Source organism: Delphinapterus leucas, chromosome 6 (assembly GCF_059928025.1).
Source record: "Delphinapterus leucas isolate spDelLeu-1000000601 "Yukka" chromosome 6, BTC_Dleu_Yukka2, whole genome shotgun sequence".
NCBI lineage: Eukaryota > Metazoa > Chordata > Mammalia > Artiodactyla > Monodontidae > Delphinapterus > Delphinapterus leucas.
The window spans coordinates 120,772,967-120,796,755 of record NC_143134.1 but is presented as its reverse complement, the minus strand read 5'-3'; the positions used below and the strand labels follow the sequence as shown (position 1 = coordinate 120,796,755).

The following is a 23,789-nucleotide window of genomic DNA, read 5'->3' as shown; positions in this document are numbered from 1 at the left end:
AAGAGTTTTATAAAAACACTGGTCTAGTGTATATATACCTAGAAATGAAAATGCTGGGTTGAAGGATTTGTGCAGCCTCTAGATAGGGCCCGGTTCTGCTCCAAAGTGGTTGTATCAAATTATACAACCGAGAACAGTTCCCACGCGGTTTTCACGTTCCTTTCCCTGAGGGAGGGTTAATAAGCACTTTTTCAGGTGTGGGTTGACAACACAAGAAGGCTGGGACGAAGGTGGCACAAGTGTCGTGTCTAGGTTGGATTTTTAAATTTTTTTTGTTAGAGGAAATGAAGTCTCTTGTCAGTAAAGACAGCTTTTTTCTTCTTTTTCAGTACTTTCATTTTTGCTTCTTTTCACTATGTCCAGTGGTCCTGGGTGTCCTTTAAGGAAATACCTTGGACATCTCACCATTAAGTGTGATGTTTGTTTCTGGGGTTTGGTATATACCCTTTTATCAGGTTAAAAAAGTCCCCGTCTAATTAGAGTTTTTTTAATGAATGGGTGTTGAATTTTATTGCATGCAGTTTTTTTTTCATTCATATCCCCCCTTCCCCCGCAACCGCGCAGCAATGGAAGCACAGAGTCCTAACCAGGGAATTCTGCTTTTCTTTTCTTCCTTCCTTCCTTCCTTCCTCCCTCCCTCCCTCCCTCCCTCCCTCCCTCCCTCCCTCCCTCCCTCCCTTCCTCCCTTCCTCCCTTCCTCCCCTCCTCCCTTCCTCCCTTCCCTCCCTCCCCCGAGGCTTAAGGGATCTTAGTTTCCCGACCAGGGTTTGAACCCAGGCCCACGGCAGTGAAAGTGCCAAGTCCCAACCACTGGACTGCCAGGGAATTCCCTACAATGCTTTTCTAATGTGAAAATATCTTTGATTCCTAGAATAAGGTCAACTTGGTTGTGTACTATTATTTTTTAACACATTGCTGGATTGCTATTGATTTTTTTTTTTTTCTTTTTTTTTTTTGCGGTACACGGGCCTCTCACTGTTGTGGCCTCTCCCGTTGCAGAGCACAGGCTCCGGACGCGCAGGCTCAGCGGCCATGGCTCACGGGCCCAGCCGCTCTGCGGCATGTGGGATCTTCCCGGACCGGGGCATGAACCCGTGTCCCCTGCATCGGCAGGTGGACTCTCAACCACTGCGCCACCGGGGAAGCCCTGCTATTGATTTTTTTAAATGAGGCCAGCCTGTAATTTTTCTTTGTCATATCTTTGGTTTTAGTATTGAAGTTATACAGACTTTAAAAATGAAGTTATACAGACATTTATTTGGAATGTTTCATATAAGACAGAGAATTACCTGTTACTTGAAGGTTAATTTGTTTTTAGTGTTGTTTTTTGGGGGGACTTCTTGTTTGTTTTTTGTCTATTTTTTGACAGATGGATAAGTTTCTGTCTGCTGAATGTCTTTAATTGTTGGTTTATTCAAGTTTTCTACATTTGAGTGATTTTTGCTAATTCATATTATTCAAGAAAAATTTCCACTTCACCTTAGGTTTTCAAATATATTGGTATAACATTGTTCACTGTATTCTCATTTTAAAAATCTCAACTGTATTTTGGTTGGGTCACCTTTGTCATTCTCTGTATTATGTATTTAGACTCTAAGTCCACATGTGGCATGGGCCTATAGTTGGAAAGTCCTAGAAGAGAGTTTATTTTTTTCCCAGCTAAGCCCAGGCCAAGATAGATTCATGTCTTTTTCATCCCTCCACCTCTTCCATGCCCTCTTGCTTTCTAGTGGGCTTTAAAATCCAAGCCCCCATTATAAAATTTCTATATGTTGATTGGAATGGTAGTTTTGCTGTTGTAGATATTTGTCAAACTCCGTAGAACTAAGGATTTTTAAATCTCTGCATTTTATTGTATGTAAGTTAAAAAACAAACACCTAAGCACCTAGAGAGTGACCAGCCCTCACCCTGTTCCCTCCAGGGAAGCCACAGCAGCTCAGGGGCTTTCACCTCTGGTTTTCACCTTTCTCTTTGTTTTTGGCCCCTAGGAATTTCTCTTACACCCTTCTGAGCTCACCCTGCATTTTAAAGGATGTCTGTTTTAATTTCTGGAGCATTTTTAGGTGCTTATAGTGGGTATAAATCTCATCCACCTTTCTGGGAGAAACACAGGTTAGCAATTTTGAAACCTTCAAGTAAATGTTGGTCAGAGAAGATGGCTTCAAATTTTAGAAGAATGAGCTGAACTAGGAACAAAAATATGTGTAGACAGCTGTATAATGAGCTCATTTATTCATTGAACATATGTTTATTGTACTTACGTGCCAGCTGCTGTTCTAGGCAGTGACCAAAACAAAACCTGGTTCTTATGGGACTTGGATTCAGTGGAAGGAGTTAGCAAACAAGTATGTGATGTGTCAGATTGGGATAAGAGCTAATAAACGCTGCATGATTGCTATAGTTTAGTTCAGTGAAGCAGTGGGAGATTTTTAGATTAAATAATACCTGAAATGTGCTAACCTAAAATTAAAATGTGGTTACTAAACCAGTTAAATGATGCTGACAGTTTTTGGAATTACCATATTCCAGAATTTCCAGCTTCTTGTGTCCCTTAGATCCTGGAGTGGCATTGTGATGTGGAGCAGTTTCAAAACCTTGGTTCTCAGTATCCTGCAGAAAGCATATGATGGTCGCGTAAGATTCTGTTTGGGGAATTCAGACATGTATTAATAGATAAAAGTCTTCATCTTCGAAATATCCTATGGTCAAGAAATTTGTTTTATTTTCACTCGCCATTTCCCAAATACATTTTACCATGGAGTGATGTATAGAACATAGTTTGAGAAGCATTAGTGTAATAGAATCTCAGCTCTGCAGTGTACTGTTTATGCAACCTCAGTAGCTTTTATTAGGTGGAAATAAGTCCTTGCCTTATAGGATTCTTATGAAGCAAATCTAAAAGAATGTGTGTGGGACCTCTAGTGCAGTTCCAGGTATTTGGTTGATTAATAGTTCATGTTAGCTCCTTTCTCTGACTGTTAATATATTTGCTTAGAAATAGTTATTATGTACAGAAATTGACAGTGTTCTTATTAATCTCTAAGTGTGACTTTTATCAACAGGAAACTGTGGAGATATAAATTTACTACGTCTAGGTCCAGAAAAGTCTATTAATGCTGAGGTCCTAAAATTCAGTTTGGACAGCCAAGTTAACCACAGAATGAGTAAGTACTGAATAAAGGTATATATTAATTGATTTCTGTTTCTTTTTGTATGGTAGAAAATGGCGTGGGCATTAAAGGTAATTTGGAGACCCTAGAAGTAGTCTAGTTTTGGAAGCTAGTTTTTCTTCTCATTGTGTATGCATATGTATATATTCGTTAGAATGAGCAGTTGTTTATCTTTTATTTTATTTATTTTTTTTTTAAAAGAAAAAGAATTACCTTCTCATATTCAGGAGATGCATAGAAGAAAGGAATTTCTAGATCATCAACTAGATGAACTTTCCCGCCAGCGTGCTTTATGCCGAGGTGGAAGGGAACTACAGGTATCTAAACATTTCTTGATCAGTGTTTTTTAATAGCTCGTAGATAAACTAGTTGGTGAGTATTTGATGCAATTCTTTCATTGTGGAATAGCATAATTTGTGTATAAAAATGTACACAGGGCTTCCCTGGTGGCGCAGTGGTTGACAGCCCGCCTGCCGATGCAGGGGACACGGGTTCGTGCCCCGGTCCGGGAAGATCCCACATGCCGCGGAGCGGCTGGGCCCGTGAGCCATGGCCGCTGAGCCTGCGCATCCGGAGCCTGTGCTCCGCAGCGGGAGAGGCCACAACAGTGAGAGGCCCGTGTACTGCACACACACACACAAAAAATGTACACAGAAATGGTATGCCTTACATTAGGGGTTAAACTTTTTTTAAAAGAACAAGATAGTAAATATTTTAGACTTTGCAGGCCATGTGGAGTCTGTTTTAGCCACTGAACGCCACTGTTAATGGCATGAAGGCAGAGTAGGGAACACATAAGTGATGCCCCAAGGGTTGGCCTGCTTAAGCAGAAAGAGCATACCTGCAGTACCCTGAACAGAACTGAATCATACACAGTATTAAGAATTTATTGGACTTCCCTGGTGGTCCAGTGGTTAAGAATCTGCACTTAACACTGAAGGGAGCTCAGGTTCGATCCCTGCTCAGGGAACTAGCGATCCCTCATGCCGCACAGTGTGGCCACAAAAAAAAAAAAAAAAAAAAAAAGAATTTATCAAATTAACACCTACGAATTGAAACATGGGGTGCTGGTTGTTGGGTTGCTTTATAATGAGCTGATGTTTAAAAACAGACCACAAGAGAAATCGAAATCGAAATAGAGAAGTTTATTTTCACAGGTCTTGAAGAAGGTATAAGGCATGCCTTGTGGGGCGTGACAGGCAGGTCAAGGGAGAGTGCAGACAGACAGAGGCAGGCCCTGGCGCACATGTCATTATCAGAGTCCATGGGTGGAGTACTTTGGGGTTCCCAGGCTAGGGCTGGATTGGCCAATTTTAACCAAAAGAGCAGGGTTTTGGTAAGTTGCTTGGAGGGTCTTATCTAAAGGGCATGTAAGGGGAAGGCACTGGATGGCAGGGGAGACTGTTGATCACAAGAGCTTATGTTGGCTGGTGGGCTGGTGACTCCACAGGCTGCCGTCTAGGGCGTCCGTGTGTGTGAAGGGGCCTAGAGTTAGTTTGGGGTCTCTGCAGGCTGCTTGGCCAAACAAAAATGGATGCCAGGGCAGCAGTACCATGGAGTAGCTTAGCTAAACTCTGACGCACAGCAATACAGGAAGACTGGTATAGAGAAAACACACTGGGTGAATCAGTTTTTCATTGGTAAAGTACTGGCTCACCCTTTTGAAATGTGAGGCAGTCCATTGGAAAGCATTTTAAAACGCTTAATTTAATTTTAATGATGGCATTCTGATTTTTTCCAGAGGCAAGAATTAGATGAAAAAATTGCCAAGGTTTCAAAAGAAAGGCAGGAGCTTGCTTCTAAAGTTAAAGAGGTAAGTAGTTCACCTGTAGCATTTTCCCGGTATTACTTTTTCTTTTTTTTAACTTATGAAATAGTTCAGACAACCTATGGTCTTTTCTCAATTACATTTAAAAATTTGGGGGAATTCCCTGGCTGTCCAGTGGTTAGGACTCTGTGCTTCCATTGCAGGGGGTGTGGGTGTGATCCCTGGTCGGGGAACTAGATCCCGTGTGCTGCAACTAAGAGCCCGCATGCCACAACTAAAAGATCCCTCATGCCGCAACTAAAGATCCCACACGCTGCAGGGAAGATCCCACATGCCACAACTAAGACCCAGCGTAGCCAAATAAATAAATAAATATTTGAAAATACAGGAAAAAAATTACATGTCTGAATTCAGGTAGAGTGACAGTGGCTGGGATGTGGCCCAAGAAATACAAGCACCTTTATTCTCAGTTTTTGGCTGAAAGCATATACTCTTTTTACTTGTTTTTGATGACAAAAATCCTTCTATAATATGTATAACTTTTCCCAGTATTCTTTGGATATAAAAGTATCAACTAACATTTAGATTGGTCAAAGCTAGGATGAGCCAGGTGTGTACCCCGTCACCAGAATGCAGCCCTTAATGAAATGAATTGGGGGTCAGGGAAAGAGAGGGTAATACTCAACCGGTAATGGTTTTTGTATTTTTGAGCTGAGGTTTTTCTCTTGAATGTATTATTGACCTTCTCTGTGTGGCTAAATAAGTATAATTGAACTTAATGCATATTTGCACTAGCAGTTTGTTTATTAAAAATTATGTGGAAAGCTTTTTATTATAACTTTAAGCTGAGCCCAAAATTAATCTTCCCATGTTTAAGGATGAATTCCATGTTTACCAGTATTATGGGTTTTGCCACTGATCGCGTTGTTCTGTGGGCCATTAAATTAATTGTACTTGGCAGTTTTACTCATTAGATGGCTGAGAGGAGAGGTATGTGACAGTGAACATGTGAGCACCGGAAGGCCACAGTCACCACCCTCTTCTCACACATACGCCGTGGCATCCATGGTTGAATCTATCATGTGTTCAGGGATGATTCACGACAGCTTTTTCAGGAAGGGAAATAGGCTAACTGAGTCTCTGATGAGAGTACTGGTTTATTAATATGAACACTGAATGATAGGCATTGTGAGGTGTCATTCATACTGTCAGTCTCCAGCACAGTTTATTCCATTATAGTCTGGGCCAAGGTTGTAGGATTCTACTGTGGAAGTAGAATGCTTGTCAGTTTCACAGGCGTTTTTGTTGGTACTAGCCCTTATAAAAGAGAGAACAATATTACGTACTTAAAAACTAACAGAAAAGGGTATGTTCAGGCTTAGTTCTGATCCTGGTTTTACTCAGATAATTGCTTCACAACTCAGTAGAATTACTTAATCTTTGCTTATTCTGATACCTTCCCTCATACATCAGGCTGTAAGAATTGTAATCCACTTCGTCCAAATTAAACCCTGAATAAATTTTCCTTAATGTGCTTATTAACTCATGTTCTGAGATTAGATTCCACTGCAAAGTGTTCTTTCTGATGGCTTCTGATTATCTTGAATGTTTCTGCTGTTTTCTAGGTTTGAGGTTGCTACCTTTTACTAGACATTATTTTGCCACATAACGGGTGTAGTTAGGGATTTATATACAACTGAATGTTGATTAACTTTTATTCTCTTAGGTTCAAGGACGCCCACAGAAGACACAGAACACCATCATCTTAGAGTCCCACGTCATCTGCTGCACACTGAGCACGAGTGGGGGCCTGCTGCTCGAGGCTGCTTTCCGTGGGCAGGGCGGCGTCCCCTTTAGTTGCGTCATTGTTGACGAGGTCAGTAAGCAGCCGGCCATACAGCTTTGCCTAGGAGTAAGTCTTAGGTGGAGAGTGGCTGCCGAGATGTTGACAAAGTGGTCTTTGCATCTGATTTTGGCCTGCCATTACATGTGTGTTCTCTTATGTTGAAATGTGCTGCTAGTGACCCACCACGATGAAAATTGCTTTTTCAGTATTGGGACTGTAGCCTTAGGGATTCCTGATTGTTCTTCATAAAATCCCTCCCAAGGATTATTGTAGCTCCTGCTTGGGATATCTCTGGTTACCTTTTGAAGCATTTTTAATATAACTCTGGACAGCTCTGAGCCACCATATTTTCAGCTGATATCTTTATTCCTACTTCATTCATTGAGCAAACATTTATTGGGTACCTACTATTTGCCAGGATGTAGAGCCAGAAGACAAAAGAGATGGAAAGTGAGGTACAGAGAACCCATCCAGGAGATCCAAGATCCAAGATCCAGTATTCACCAAAACGAAGGAATAGAAAAGATGGAAGTGATGAAATAATTGAAGGAAATGCCATTGAATTGAAAAGAAGCTTGGGTCTTGCAACTGAAGCGGCCTACTGAGGAAGAAGGAAGAGAGTGGGATGGGGGTGGGACACACAGACACGCAGTCCCCTCAGGCATGTGCCCAGCAGGGACAAAGAAGACAAACCGGGGACGTGACATGGCCCTTCTAGCTTATGGCTGCTTCCCAAGTGGTAGTGGCACCTGAGTGGTGGCTGACTTCAAAACGTGTGTGGGGTTTTTCCGCCCCCCTTGGCGTTTAGAATGTTTTTGTTGTTTTGTTTTCTAACCAAAGAAAGTTCTTATTTTTGATCTTTGGTGCAGAAGGAGAAAGTGTATGTTTCTGAATGGTTAGGACTCTTATGAATTGGATAGACTGTATATGGCTAAATAAATAATAGAGATAATTCTGATTATGTCTCCATCCTGTACTCTCTTACCAAGGCCGGACAGTCTTGTGAAGTTGAAACTCTTACTCCACTCATCCATCGTTGCAACAAGCTCATCCTCGTAGGAGATCCTAAGCAGCTCCCTCCCACAGTCATTTCTGTGGTACGTTTTTTCACATTCGTGTTGCTTTAAAGTGGAAGGGGCTTGTTTGGGTTTTTTTTGTTTTGGGCGGTGGGGCAGTCTTTCTTGGATCATCATCTTTTATTTGCAGGGAAAAACAGGGAATGGCTGAGAAAAGAGAACCACTGTTGAGAGCCTTCATAGTAAAGGTCTCCGGAAATGTTCCTCTGTTCGTAATGTGCTTATGCGTGTGTGACAGGAGCAGTGTGAGTGTCACAGACCAGAAGTTTAGGAGGAGGATGTCCCATGTGCAGTGAGCTGTTCCTTTGGGAAAGGCAGTGTGCAGCTGTTCTAAGGGCTGTATCTGATTTATTTTAGTAAAACATAAACACCAAAACAATAATAAAAGAAAACCTTTAAAAGCAAGGAAAAGAATCCAACCTCCTGATGTATATTTAAATATGTGCAAATTCGAGGAAAACAGTATAAAGAGAAATTATTCTTACAGTAACGTTTTCAATTTTAGGATTCTGTATCCTATAGCGCGGGAGAATGCCAGCGTCCCTCACATCCTCTGAAAGGGAAGGTGGTGAAAGGAAGGAGGTTGTGGGCTGTGCTTGTGGGAAGATGAGCACCAAAGTTGTGGTCCCCTTCACTTTGCTTCTTAAATCTCACTAAAGATGGCTCCTAGAAATGCACAGCAGAATCAGGATTCAGATGTTTTGGGTAATCTTCATAGGTCTAGATGATGGTTTTGAAATTTAATGAAATTTGAGCATTTTACTGATACATAGATTATTTGTACAAATAGAGAGTAGTGGCTGCATAAACAGTCCCAGAGAACAGACCATTTTCACAGCATTTCTGTTACGTTATGGAAAGAAAGCAAGTTGTTTTTGTTACTACTGTTCTTTGACTTTGGAATCATCAAAATGATAGTGCAGTTCTTTGACGTCTGAACACTCGTGCGTGACTGTTCAAGGGAGTAGCCTAGGAGCGCCCGCATCCCTGAGTGAAAACCTTGTCCATAGGGCAGAGCTGCTGCAGGGGGCTCTGCTTGTGGACAACTAGGAGGAGCCAGCTCTGCCCTGCATTCTTTGAATAATGCGGTATTTCAGAAACCTATTCATTTAACTTCCTGAAGGGCCTTAGCCTGTGGTTAGTGAAAAAGGTTGTCGATAGGCCTCAACTTTACTGTCTACTTTGGTGATTGATTAAAAACAGCAGAAGTGAGAAAAATCCATTTGGACTTTTCTTATTGTTGCAAAAATAAATAGAGGCTTATTGAGAAAATTTCAGAAAATAATTACAAAGTTAATTTTCTCAACATGCCTTTCTAACCCTAGGGATAATTACTGTGAACGGTTTAGTGAGTATTTGAGCTGTTTGTGGGCATGTGCGTGTTGACTTTTTTTTCAGTCTGTGTTCATTGAGTGCCAGGCTAATTCAGGCACTGTTTTTAAGTTCTGGTGTCATGACAGTGATGAAAACAGAAAAATCCCTGCCCTCGTGAAGCTGACATTCTAGAGGGCAACAGACAGTAAATAAGTTACTAAATTCAGAATGTCAGATAGTTACAGGGAACGTATAAATTTGTGTATATGTATGTAGGCTTTGACCTTGTTTAAAGGTGGCAGAATCAGTCTGTACCAAATTACCTTTTTTCCAGTCAGTAAATAGATCAGGAATATATGTTCATGTCAAAACATAAAAATCTCCATCATTTTGTAGGATGGACTAGTTTTTTTTCTGGAAGTAGTTGTGTTACCTCATATAAACCATTTTCTTTTTCCCCAGAGTGAAGTAAATGAGGTTTTTTTAGCTAACTTGAATAGATAAACTTTGGGGGGGTATAGATGAAATTGCCAAATGTCTACTAAAAATATTCTCTTTAATTATACAAACCTATTTAACATCACATATGTAAATCATCACACATAAATAATACTAATAAGAAGTAATGCCTGTTTTCTCCACTCTGATAGTTTGTGAAACAGGTTTATTAAAACTTTGCACATACATCTTCAATGCTCATATTGTCAACATCACTTATAAAGATTGCATCATCTTAGTGGGTTTTCCAGAGCACATTTTTTGCTTCTAGATTATTTAAGGTATAATACTTTTTGAATCTTGATATGATGCTACCATTGAAAAGTATATCCCAAGGCACGACCGTGATAACATTAAGACAGTTTTCTTCGTTTGTCAATTAAGTCACTGTATTTCAGATCACAGGTTTGCAACCCTTTCTTGGATTTATGAAATCAGCTTAGTTGCCTGTCTCCTCCACTAGAATGTAAGTTCTGTGACACTTGATCTTATTCACTGTAGACTCTCAGCACCCCAAGTTTTAGCTGCTCAGTATATGATGGATGGATGAAGAAATTGGTCTTTCAGAGGCTTATTTACAATGACATTCATTATTTCTAGTTCTGAGAGCATAGCCCAGAAATAATTGTTAAAATCTGTGTTACAGTTCTTTGCTGCTTCTATCATCGATTCTTTCACATGACCCCTGTTAGCACCAAAATAGCGACAGTTGTGGTCATTCACAAGATCACATCTCGTTCATAAGCAGTATGTGGGTTTTCTAAATAAGGAGAAAATACCTTAACTTTTGTAGTCAAGCTACATGGCTTTTCTAGGGCTGGAGTCGGAAACATCTTCTTTCTCTGAATCTTTGGTTGTTGGCAATACCTCTAATACATTTTAGAGCTCGGCGATTTTTTTTTAATAGTGGGAAAAGTACAAATGAATTCTTGGAGATTATTGCTTTGTTTTCCTCCTTTCAGAAGGCCCAGGAGTATGGCTATGACCAGTCGATGATGGCCCGCTTCTACAAACTTCTGGAAGAGAACGTGAAGCACAACGTGATTGGCAGGCTGCCTGTCTTACAGCTCACCGTTCAGTACAGGATGCACCCAGACATATGTCTCTTCCCTTCTAATTACGTTTATAACAGGAACTTGAAAACAAATAGGTGAGTTCTGTTCATTGCATGTTCACCTGTTTTATTTGTAGGTTTGGCTGCTCAGGAAGAATAGCTCTTTTGTTGTGCTTTTAGGTCTTGTTATTAAAAACATAAAGGTTTAATAATTTTAATTATAAAAGTCCTATTGATTGTAGCAAATGCAGATAAACGAAAAGAAAGGGAAAAACCCAACCCCTATTTATGCTACCCAGAAGTAATCAGTGGTAACATTTTGTTATATCTACTTCCAGTCCTTGTACTATGCACATCTTTTTTTACTTTTTCTCTTTTTGGGGGGGAAAGAAAAGCACGCCATGCTCTACATAGTATTCTGTAGCTTGCTTTTTTTCACTTACTGTAATTATGAGTAACTTTCCAAGCATGATTGTTATATTTTAATTACATGGGTCATTCTCCCTAGTACTAGAACAGAAATGAAATTCACTTGCTACCTTTCACTAAAATGTGTTATTTAAAAGTATTTAATTTTATTTAAAAAGAAGGTCCTTCTTGTCCTCTTACTTTCCCTTGCTCTCTTCCCCAGAAAGAACAAATGGTAATAATAATTCTAAAACGTTTTCTCTTATAATTTGACTTGCATTCTAAATGGTGGCTGCTCTTTTGTAGAATGACAGAGGCCATTCGGTGTTCATCTGACTGGCCATTTCAACCCTACCTCGTGTTTGATGTTGGAGATGGTTCAGAAAAGCGGGATAATGAGTACGTCCTCCTTTTTCTTCAGTCCCCACTGATGGTCCCAGAATTTTTATATTGTTTTTGTTTATATTTAAATTCAAAATATTTTCCATATAAATCTCTCTGCCTAGTGCCAGTGCACAATCATTTTCTTTTAGCTGGGTTGATAACTTCACCTTTTCAATCATAAATTACTGATGTATTTATATATTTCAGTCTTGATTTTTTTTTTCTTATCTGGGTAATGGGGGTTATGTTACCTAACATGCGGTCAGCACTTCAGTAGATCCATGCTGAGATCACAGCTGTGAGTAAAACAGACGTGGCCCCAGTGCAAGGCTGCTGTGGTCTAACAGGGGAAACGGACATTAACCAGGCCATCACCGTGGTGATAAATGATTCCGGTTGGGTTAAGTGTTGTGACGGGTAAGTACAGATACAGTTGAATCAAGGTGTGAGGCAGAGGGTGGACAATACTTTCAGCATGTTGGATTGTGAATCAGGTGGTTTGTGAATGACAGCGAAAAGGAGCAGTGGTTGCTAATTAGGAAGCACCTCAGAGGAGCCAGGGCTTCTTGTGAGAGAATAAAGGAGAAGGAGCCCGGAGGCTGCATTTGTTAGCACAGATAGAAATGCCACCCCTGTATCATGACGTATGAAGAAATAGAAGTTCCACCTCTGCGTCAGGAGAGAGCTGCAGAGCAAGTGGTGTCCTCCGTGAGAATAAGATATTAGTTAATAGTGGTGGAGGGAGGGGCCACTCAGTGAAGAAGTTAGAAATACGGAGCAGTTGGCTGGGGGCTTGCTATTCCAGAGGGATTGTGGAGGTTGTAGTGGGGTCTGTTGGAATGGAGCAGAGGATTGAGAGTTTACCACGTAAGTATTATGGGGATGGATGGTCATGAGAAGAGTGTTGGCCTGAGAGGTGACCAAATAAAGATTGCAGGTATGGAAAAGAAAGCTAGCTGACTGCGTTGTCTGTATAGTAAGTCTTGAAATTAGAATAGTGAGTATTTAAGGTTTTAAAGTGAGACAGATAAGGTAGCCTCAGGAACAGAGGTGCGAGTGCAGGGCATCCTCCAGTGTGCACACGTGTTGCATTTGGTATGGTGATGAGGGAACGCATTGTAGTTCGGGAGATGAGTTGGGAGTGCAGGATGAAGCCAGCAAGGACAGAGGGACGTGATCCTGCTGTAGGGCCCCGTGTTTGTTCATCTCTGGGAGCTGGGTCACATTTAGTCTGTGTGGCTGCCATCCTCTCGGTCATGTGGTGCGTAATCTGCATGGCCTGTGGTGGGGAATGCAGGAAGGGAGTACATCGGAAGCACTTTTCTCAGTGTTGGGAAGATAGTAAATCCTTAGTGTTAGCTATTCATTAGTCATACCTTCATTATTATTATGAATACTTTCGTTCTCACTGTGGCTATCCCTGTTTTAATAAGTGAAGAAGCTGGTGCCTTAACATCACTTAACCCCAACCTCTTTTCTCTCATACAACTTCGTGTTTCACTGGGCAGTTATTCTTATATTTATTCATATGTACAATATTAATGGTCATTATAACAGCCTCTTTGAATCACTGCTGACTGAATAAAGATGAAACCTACGTGTGTACCCTTTACTGTAGTGGAAAACAAAGTGGAACTTAACTTAGCAATTGGACTGCTGTTAGTTTTGATGTGTTGTATTTTTTGTTTTTGTCTTATTTAGCTCATATGTAAATGTTCAAGAAATAAAACTGGTAATGGAACTAGTTAAACTTATGAAAGACAAAAAAAGGGATTTTACTTACCGAAACGTTGGCATAATAACCCATTACAAGGCTCAGAAGATGATGATTCAGAAGGATTTGGACAAAGAGTTTGATAGAAAAGGGTGAGGCATCTCTATTTTTACAGATATTTCCAGTTTTTCTGTTGAATTAAAAAGAAGAAAGAGGGGATAGAAGGAAAGAAGAAAAGGAAACTTAACTCTAGGGAGTGGTCTTAGACCCTGGTAGTATAGAACAAGGAGACTAGGACCCTGGCTCCATAGACTTGTGCTGGGAGGGAGTGTGGTTACACTTGTAGCCCCTGCAGATGGAGTGCCTCCTGCCAGTTCAAATGTCATCACCGTTACACTTGACAATGGAAGTGATTGAGAAATTCTTCAGGCCTTTCCCTTTAGTTGGGTGACTTGTTATCTGAATTCTAACTCTACTGAGAATCATGTATTCACATTTTCACTTAGAATAAATTATTTAACCCTTTTAGTGCCTTCATGTATAGGGTGAAGATCTTGTTTTTGTCTCCTTTATACCTCAACAGTAAAATTAAAAGTTAAATATTGGAAATGCATTAACTCAAAAGTTTCTGCACCTAGAAACACACAAAGTACCAAAATTGACTCTAGAAAAAAACAGAAACTTTGGATAGACCTATTAAATGTAAAGAGATTGAGTTAGTAATCACTTTCCAACAGAGAAAAACACAGGACCAGACTTCACTGGTGAATTCTGTCAAACACTAAGAATTAACACCAGTCCTTTGCAAATGCTTCCAAAAAATAGAAGGGAAGACTTTCTAACTCATTTTATGGAGCCAATATTACCCTGATACCAAAGCCATGGAGACATCACCAGAAAAGAAAACTATGGACCAATATCCTTTGTGAATATGGATGCAGAAATTCTCAACAAAATAATGGCAACTGAACTCAACAGCATATTAAAAGGATTGTTTACCACAGTCAAGTGGAATTTATCTCGGGAATGCAAGGTTGGTTCAACATATGAAAGTCAGTCAGTGTGATATATACCATATTAAAGGGGGAAACCCCACACGATGATCATCCGAATAAATGTGGAAAAAGACATTGGACTGAATGCAGCAACTTTTCATGATAAAGATACTCAACAAACTAGGAATAGAAAGGAACTTCCTCAACCTAATAAAGAGCATCTATGAAAAACCCACAGCTAAAACATCATACTTGACGCTAAGATTGAAAGCTTTCCCCCTGTGATCAGGAAGGATGCCTACTCTCACTACTTCTGTGCAGCACTGTATTAGACGTTCTGTGCAGAGCAATTAAGCAAGAAAAGGAAATAAATGGCATCCATAATGGAAAAGAAGAAGTAAAAGTGTCTCTTCACAAATGGCATAATCTGGGACTTGCCTGGTGGTCCAGTGGTTAAGACTCCATGCTTCCACCGCAGGGGGCATGGGTTTGATCCCTGGTCAGGGAACTAAGATCCTGCACGCCGCGTGGCCAAAAAAAAATCCAAAAACCAAAAAAACAAAACCAACAACAACAAAAAACAAATGGCATACTCTACATATAGAAAACCCTAAAAAAATCTGTGCAAACTACTGGTCCTTATAAACAAGTTCAGCAGAGTTGTAGGGTACAAGATCAGTTTACAAAAATCAGTTGTATTTCTGTACACTATAGAGAAATCTGAAAAGGAAAAGTTTTAAAATTCCATTTACAATAGCATCATGAAGAACAAAAATACTTAGGCGTAAATGTTACCAAAGAAGTGTGAGCTCATACACAGAAGGACAAAACGTTGCTGAAAGAATTTAAAGAACTAGGTAAATGTAAAGACATTTCACGTTCATGGATCGGAAGACTTAATATTGTTAAGATGGCACCATTCCCCAGGTTGAGCTACAGATTCATTGTTACCTCTGTCAAAATTCCAACTACCTTTTTTTTTAAAGAAATGGACAAGCTTATTCTAAAATTCACATGGAAGTGCAAGAGACCCTAAATAGCTTGACAGAGAACAATGTTGGAGAGCTCACACTTCCCTCTTTCAAAATTTACTACAAAGCTATCAACACTGGTACTGTCATAAGGGTAGACATATAGACCAATACAATAGAAGTGAGATTCCAGAAATAAATCCATACATTTATGGCCAGTTGATTTTCAACAAGGGTGCCAAGCCTATTCATTGGGGAAAGAATAGTTTTTCAACAAATGGTGCTGGAATAACTGGATATCCACATGCAAAAGAATGAATTTAGACCCCTGTCTCACACTGTATACAATAATTAACTCAAAATGAATTAGAGCCCCGAGTCTAAGAGACAAAATTATAAAACTTATAAGGAAACAAAGGTAAATTTATATGACCTCAGATTAGGCAACAGATTCTTAGATATGATACCCAAGCACAAGTAACCAAAGGAGAAGTAAATTGGCCTTCGTAAAAATTAAAAACTTACGTGTTTCAAAGGACACACTATCAAAAGAGTGAAACGACAACACACACAGTGGGAGAAAATACTTGAAAAATATTTATCTGACAAGTCATATCCAGAATATATAAAGAACTCATACAACTTAATAAAATGATAGTCTAACTTTTTAAGTGGGCAAAGGATGTGAATAGCATTTCTCAAAAGAAGATAAAAATCCAACAGGCACATGAAAAACTGTTCCACATCATTTGTCATTAGGGAAATGCAAATCAAAACCACAATGAGGAGATATTTCGCACCCACCAAGATGACTGTCATTACAAAAAAAACACCAAGTTTTGGCAAGGATGTGGAGAAATTGGATTACTTATACATTGCTGGTGAGAAACTGTAGAAAACCGTTTGGCATTTCCTCCTAAAGTTGAACATAGAATTACCACGTGACCCAGCAATTCCACTCCTAGGTACATACCTGAAAGAATTGAGAAAAGGTTCACACAAAACCTTGTACGTGAATGTTCGTAGCAACATTATTCATGATAGTCAAAAAGTGGAAACAACCCAAATGTCCAAAAATGGTACATAGGTAAAAAATAAATTGTGTATCTGTACAAGCGAATAGTCAGTCGTGGAAGGAATGAAGTACAGTTAACAGTCTACGACACGGATGAACCTTGAAAACATGATGCTAGGTGAAGGAAGCCCAACACAAAAGGTCCCATATTTTATGATTCCATTTATATGAAATTTCCCATATAGAAAAGTCCATAGAGACAGACAGTAGATTAGTGGTTGCCAGGGCCTGGGGAGGGGGAGATAGAGGCTGACGGCTGATAGGCACAGGGCTTCTCTCCTGGGTGATGGACATGCTATGAAATTAGATAGCGGTGATGGCTGCACACCGTAGTGAATGGACTCAACACCACCAAATGGTGTACTTTAAAATGGTGAATTTTGTGTTATGTGAATTCTATTCCAGTTTAAAAAGATAGCATTAAAAAAGTAAGAAATACTACTGTGTAAATATGTATATTTAATAATTATCTTTTTTCAGTAAATATGTTTTTCTCTTCGTAAATAGGCCAGCGGAAGTAGATACCGTGGATGCCTTCCAGGGTCGTCAGAAAGATTGTGTTATTGTTACATGTGTCAGAGCAAATGCCATGCAAGGTTCAATTGGGTGGGTAACTGTCATTATTGATTCTTTGCTTGTTTATGATCCAGAGTTAGATCTTTTTAATCACTGTTAGAGAATACCATCATTTGCTCTATTTTCTTATATAAAAAATTGAGTAATATCGTGAAGGTTTCTTTTTTAAGTTGTGAAGTTGATCCACTGTTAGGTTTGCTTCTCTTGGTACCTTGTGTATTAACCCATGTCACAGTGTGAATCTGTTTTTTCACTTGATAAGAGTGAAACAGATTATTGAATCCAGTATATTTTGCAGGGGCATGTTCTTCTCCATGGTATGTGTCATAATTGATCTACTATCATATTTTTAGGATCTTTTAAGGCTTAAAAATCATACCATTAAAATTTCCAATATCTCATCCAAGTCAAAATAGGAAATCAACAGACAGATGCATCACTTTGAAGGAAAGCACTGGGCATCTTGTTTGTTTGCTGTCCTTAATGGGAATTGCTTCTGTGCCAGGTCCTGCACCATGACCTTAAAGCAGGAGCCCAAGAAAAGCTGTCTGAAACGCCTGTGTCTCACCTACACTGACATGCCGAGTCATTCTGAAGAAAGAAGTAACTTTTTTTATTCCTTCTATTGCTTAGGTTTCTGGCAAGTTTGCAGAGATTGAACGTCACCATCACACGAGCCAAGTACAGCCTCTTCATCCTGGGACATTTGAGGACCCTGATGGTAGGTACATTCTAAAGGACCAGAGAACTCCAGAGTTTGCTCATCATGACTGATACCGGGTTGAGGTTTTGTTTTTATTTTTCATCAAAGTGGAAATGATTTCGAGGCTACAAACAATAATGAGCCTCTTCCCCCTGGTTGTTATGTCCTCCAGCTGCTTCTTCCTGGGAGCTTTTATAATGCCTAAACCGCTCACCCTTTCTTAGCCCAAGACCCAGGTAGGTGTCCGTAGTGTACTCTCAAGATGACCTTTAAAAAAAATTGTATCTACATCGTAGAATTGTTAAGAAGACATGTAAACCCATATATGTAAAGTGCTAGAAGATTGGTTAGCACTTAGTAAACACTCAGTAAATGTGGCTCTTAGCCTAGCAAGCCAGAGAGAGGGGGAATTTGCAGGAAAGTGCTTGGATCTTCATTTCTGTCTTGGCACTGAGAGCAGCACTGCTTGCTGTTTCTCTTGAGGGGTGAGTGGCATCAGAGCTTGTCCATCCGTACAGATACTCCTCTAGAAGGAGGGGCAAGTTTACATCTGTAGTTGACAAATAGTACAGCTTAATTTGGTGAATCACAGCTAGATAAAGCATATATTTGCTGCCTGTCTCATTAGGTGTAATAACTCAGTTTCCCTAATTTCTGTATTTAACAGAGTCATTGTTTTATCTCAGGAGAGGTGCCAACTCAGTAGGTTTTTCCCCTGTTTTGGTTAGTTCCACCAGAGGGCGCTCAAATACAGTCTTTCTCATTCAGCTTTTACCTAGATTTGTGGTCTTCAACCTTCGTTGTTTATGTACCCCCTTGAAAGAATGTTTGAAAGCTGTGTATCCTCCGTTTTTAAGTTTATATTGAAAATTTTTCATCGTTAAGTGTTGATAAAGATTTTGTTTCTAATGTATTGTAAATATTTGACATTTTAAAATAAAGCTGTTAAAAATAAATCCATTATGCCACTCTTAAGTATATCCAGTGGAATAGAGAGCAGTGTTATTCTTCCTGCTCTTTAAAATTGAATTGCCATTTATACTGTTGAGGATAAAATTCAGTGGGGGTAGTTTATCTATTTTCATAATTAAAAGCCTTTCTGTTAATATGACTATTAGGCTTTTCTTCCACAAAAAATTTACATGTAAATTTGAAAGTTTAAAGAATTGGTTTTCATAACTATTTGGGGAAACTGTGTGAAGGGTGCGTGGAACCTCTACTGTTTTGGTAACTTCCTATGAATCTATAGTTACCTCAAAGAGTTCTTTAAAAAATTATTTTTCCTGTGACCGTAAGGATCTGAGTATTAACGAACAATATCTTGTCAGTTGAGTAATGTATTAACAATTATTATTTTCACACAGTTGAATTTTGATAATATTCAAACCAGAAGAGTAAAATGTTTATAGAGCTGTGTCTCTTAGATGCCCTGATTGCAGGAGCCTTCACGGGCACCCCTCTGTTTACCACCCCCTCTATTTGACACCCAGGCATGTTTACCTCCTCTAGCCGTGCGCCCTGTGGTCAGATTTGGGACAGGTGAGAGTTGTGGTGGTTGTGAAGGATGGAGTGGAAGGGCAGAAAAGCCCCAGGAGGACATGGGGGACTGGGGTTTGGAAGCTGAGGTTTGGAAATTGATTCCCAGAAAACGTGCTCACATCCCCCCCGAGGAAGTCTCTGTGAGCCCCAGAGTCACCGTCACGCAGATTTGAAGACCACTGACGTCTAGCTTGTGGTATAGACGTTATTATCTTCACTCTGGGAAGCCAGTGTGACAAAAAGAGACCAACAGAACAGAATAGAAAAACTTCCAGTTTATCATTTGGACTTTGCAATCCAACTTAACGTATTTGTCCTTGGGCTTCCCCCTGCCCTAGCCTCTTTTTTTTTGGTTCTTCAGCCCAGTTTTCCTTATGGAGATGGAATCAGTGATTAAGGCACTTGGTTTCCTCTGAGAAATCAAGACTAATAGCCCCTTCTCAGAACTGTTTTTGTGATCTAGGGATTGGATTAAACAGCAAGTTCAGGTGCAGTAGAATTGGCAGAAATAGCAGCAAGGCCACCTGCTTTACATCTGCGTTCCAGCCACAGGGTAGGACTCTCCAGAGCTCTCCTGAGTCGGAGATCTGAGCCTGGTACTGCTTACATGCACCTTCCTGGTGCATGCGGTCACCGTTCCGTGCACTTGATTTACATGACTTACTTTAAAAGACCCTGTGAGGTCTGCATTGCCACCATAGTTTAACAAATCCAAGAAGCCATTAGTTATATAACGTGCATCATTATTTTATGTTCCGCTATTGAACCGTGACACTCTATTTTCACTTAGAATTTTTGTTTTATAGTTACTGAAAGAACTCTTTTAGACTTTCGACAGATTTTTATTGGGTTGGCCAGAAGGTTCATTTGGGTTTTTCTGTAACATCTAAATGAACTTTTTGGCCAACCCAGTGTCATTCCACTCTTGTTTATACTAAATAGGAAATACAGCAAAATAGGTAGACTAAGATACCCCTGAAAGCATCTCACTTTCAGACTAACACTCTGGTCGTCCCCATTCACCATCCCATGTACCCTTGCTCATGCTCGAACCATTCCCTGTGCAGTCAGAGACGTCTCACGAGAGGGCCCCACTGTGGTCCCGGGGTTTTTTCCAACTTCTCATCTCCATTCTCCAAGTTGTAGTGCTGGTACTTTCTTGTCTTATCAGAAGATGTCTGTGGAAAGATTTTTCAGGCAAGAGCCAGGACTCATTCTTTATAAAAGTGGTTTGTTGACTAAAAGTCAAGAGGTTGTAGCCGCCCAGCCATGAATTCCTCCAGGATTACATACATGGAAACTGCTGCCTGGCCAAGAGGCACCCCAAAGTCAGAAATGGTAAAATGTGAAAATAAAGTGCATTTTATTTTATTTCAAAGCACATTTTAGAGTCATTTAAATAAAATACTGTTCATACTTTACAGTAAGGAAACAGGCTCAGAGAGGTCAAGTGACTTGACCAAGGTCACACAGCAGGTCAGTACTATGTATGCAGCTTCACTGCTATACCTTTACCCACCTTCATGAATAGTGCAGGAGCCCCCATGAGGGGAGCTATCCTTTTCTTCTCTTTCCTTCAGTCTCCGTCTTTTTTCCTCCCTCATACTCTCTCTTTCTTCTTTCTAAAGAGGCCCAAGTTCTGATGGTTGTAAAGAAGCAATTTATTGCTGAGGAAACTCTAAAAGGAAGAGAGGAGAGATGCGGGAGTTGGGTTTTTGTTTTGTTTTGTTTTGTTTTTCCCTTTAGATGTACTTTTCATAACTTAAGCCCTTCTAGAAAAGAGACAAAAGTGCGACAATATCTTTGGAATAGTTATCTCAGCGGATTAAGATGGTTTAGCCCTTTGGAGTTTGGGAAGCCTTTGGGAATTTGATGAAAGCTGTGGACCTCTTTCTAGAACAGTCAGCGTGCACTCAAAAGTTAGAGCTTTCTGAAACCAAGCCTTCCTCTTCCAGACTGTTAGCCTTGGCCGGAGGCAGGCAAGACTCTAGGATCAGCAGTGTCACAGGGAACTTGGTGGGCTGACGGAGCCCTTCTGTGTCCGTGTTGTCCAGGATGCTAACCCTAGTCACATGTGGCTGCTGAGCACTTGAAATCTGGCTGGTGCAGCTGAGGAAATGAATTTTTAATTTTATTTTATTGAAGATTAAATAGCTACATGAGGCTACCGGCAGTTGGTACAGATGTGCATGACAGCTAATTCACCACGTGGCCTGAGTAACAGTGGTAAAATGGTGGACGTTCTTTCTTAGAGGTGGTGCCCAGTGTTCTTTTCTAGCAGCGTGGCTTTATAGTTCTGAATTCCACCTTATTTTTCCTTTCAGCCTTGTCTAACAAGTAATGGATTCTTGAGAATCTGTTCACGAAGGTATACTTACTATTTGTTCAGAAGTGGAAGCTGGAACCTCTGCTTCCGAAGCATACGAGTGTTTCTTTGCGATGTAATTTTCTTCCTTCTCTTTGTTTCAAGGAAAACTATCATTGGAATCAGCTGATTCAGGATGCGCAGAAGCGTGGTGCCATCGTTAAGACTTGGGACAAAAACTATAGACAAGATGCAGTGAAGATTCTGAAACTCAAGCCCGTACTGCAGAGAAGTCTGACTCACCCTCCTGCTATCGCCCCAGAGGTGTCCAGACCCCAGGGCGGAATGCCCAGCAACAAGCTAGACAGTGAATTTGCCAAGATGTCTATTGCTTCTTCCCTGTACCCCTCACCCTCTGACTCCAAAGAAGGCACTGTCACTGTTACTGCAAATGACCCTGAAAGGCCACCCATTCAGGACTGGCTTCGGGACCCACGACTACTTAGGAGGATGGGCTTGGGCTGTGAAGCCAAAGGGAAATGCCTCAGTGAGCTGCAGCCCTCGAGCCCCCAGTATCCCGGAGCAACGCCTCCCTCTGGAGAGCCAGGCTCCCCCGGAAGGCACCAGGATCTGACCAGTATCGGGCAGCAGCCCCCCGCCAAGGGAGCTGCTGTGAACAACCACAGACCTCACGCGCAGTGCGACCCTCCAGCTGCTAGTACCGATGCTTCCACGAGTAAGAGAAAATGTGCCCAGGAAGGGGAGGCAGTCAGCCACAGGAGGGAGACCAGGGCCTTCCCTGAGGGGGATCAGGAGACGTGTGGCTCTCTGAGCCACCACACAAAGAGGAACTCAGGCTGGGACGAGAGGGGGCTGGAGGAGGAGGACAGTAGCTTGAAGAAGAGGAAGCTTTTATAGTGGGGCCAAGTGAGACTGTCAGCCACAAGCATTACTGCAAACTTCAGGTGACCAGCTAGTAGGACTGTCCAGATAAGTTTACTTTTTTCCTTAAAGGAGTTTGTGTGCTATTGGAAAACAGAAAGTGTATCCTGACACATGGGCCTCTTGGTCATCTTCAGTACTTTTTGTCAGTTGCAGAAGCTTTCAGAAGGCATTTGTGTATCAGTAATAATGTCCTCGAAGTCGAAGACTTAAAATGTTGATTTCTTGTTCTTCTGTAGAAAAGGTCAGACTGGAGAGGATGCTGTAAAAGTTGGAATGTATATTTGTATAGCAAATAACAGAATCCTTTTAAAATTTGATCTGGTAGACAGCTTTTCTTTCCCCTGCTTAAAGTGTTAATCATTTTCAACGAAACAAACCTTATATTGAAAAAAAAAAAAGATGGGAGGAGGGCAAGTCCTTTCAAAGGTTGTTGTAGCAAACAGACATCTTTAACAGCCCAGGCGGCCTGAGAGAAGCGAGTCAGTGCATTGGGTCAGATGGCTCTAGTCCTGTTAAACCAACTGGAGTGTCCTGGGCAAGACCCTGGGAAGCAGAGCTCTGTTAGATGAGTTCCACTCATGCACCTTTTTAGACAAGGCGCCTTGGCACAGGATATTACATTTCTGTGACGAGTTCGTCTGCCTATTGTAGTGAGCACATAGTTCTCCAGCTAAAATTCTCATTCTGCGTGAGATAGAAGAATGTGAAATGAAAGAATAATTCTTGAAATGTCATTCAGATGCCCCCAGCATATTGTGAATTTCCTGCAACTGGTAGGTTACAAATCCAGTGGTTGCCAAGTATTAGATCAGTGCTGGGGTGGCTTGTGGAAGCCTGTAGATCAGCAAGAGAATCCAACTCATGAAAAGCTGGATGTTTAGCATCTTCCCAGGGATTCTGGTCACCAGGCAGCTTGGGAACCAGGCAGGGCAGACCAGATACAGTATTTTAGGCAGGAGAGAAACATCCTCTAAAAAGAGAAGGATGGGGGCTTCCCTGGTGGCGCAGTGGTTGAGAGTCCACCTGCCAACACGGGGCACGGGTTCGTGCCCCGGTCCAGGAAGATCCCACAAGCCGTGGAGCGGCTGGGCCTGTGAGCCATGGCCGCTGAGCCTGCACATCCGGAGCCTGTGCTCCGCAACGGGAGAGGCCACAGCAGTGAGAGGCCCGCGTACCGCAAAAAAAAAATAATAATAATAAATAAATAAATAAAAAGAGAAGGATGGGAGAGGAGTGCAAATACTTGGAGTTGAGAACAGGAAGAGAGTTGACAGATTGCGTCTGATCTTTGGAAACCATCGTAAGTGACGCAAATACACCGCTGTGGTGGAAGATCCGGTTAGAGGGGTTGTGCTTCTGTGAAAGGAAGTGGCCACGGTGGGTGGAGATTTGAGAGACTTGGATGAGGGCAGGGCTGCCTAATTTCAAAGTCCAGTTTTCCACGCGC

The 23,789-nt window shown here is 41.0% G+C and overlaps 1 protein-coding gene across 8 annotated transcripts in view; it reads left to right on the top strand.

Moving 5' to 3' along the window:
• Positions 1-22,659, top strand: part of SETX (senataxin) — a 78,005-nt gene extending 55,346 nt beyond the window's left edge. For 7 of the 8 annotated variants that reach the window (XM_022578355.2, XM_089913926.1, XM_089913927.1 and 4 more), the window contains 11 exons: positions 3,064-3,165; positions 3,373-3,488; positions 4,913-4,984; positions 6,666-6,815; positions 7,775-7,882; positions 10,636-10,823; positions 11,442-11,534; positions 13,221-13,385; positions 16,782-16,880; positions 17,484-17,571; positions 21,563-22,659. In XM_022578355.2, the coding sequence (XP_022434063.2) occupies positions 3,064-3,165; positions 3,373-3,488; positions 4,913-4,984; positions 6,666-6,815; positions 7,775-7,882; positions 10,636-10,823; positions 11,442-11,534; positions 13,221-13,385; positions 16,782-16,880; positions 17,484-17,571; positions 21,563-22,315 (1,934 nt within the window). In that variant the 3' untranslated portion in view covers positions 22,316-22,659. The remainder of the gene's footprint in view (positions 1-3,063; positions 3,166-3,372; positions 3,489-4,912; positions 4,985-6,665; positions 6,816-7,774; positions 7,883-10,635; positions 10,824-11,441; positions 11,535-13,220; positions 13,386-16,781; positions 16,881-17,483; positions 17,572-21,562) is intronic. The other variant, XM_089913925.1, reaches the window with a different exon arrangement.
• The last annotated feature ends 1,130 nt before the right edge of the window (positions 22,660-23,789 follow it).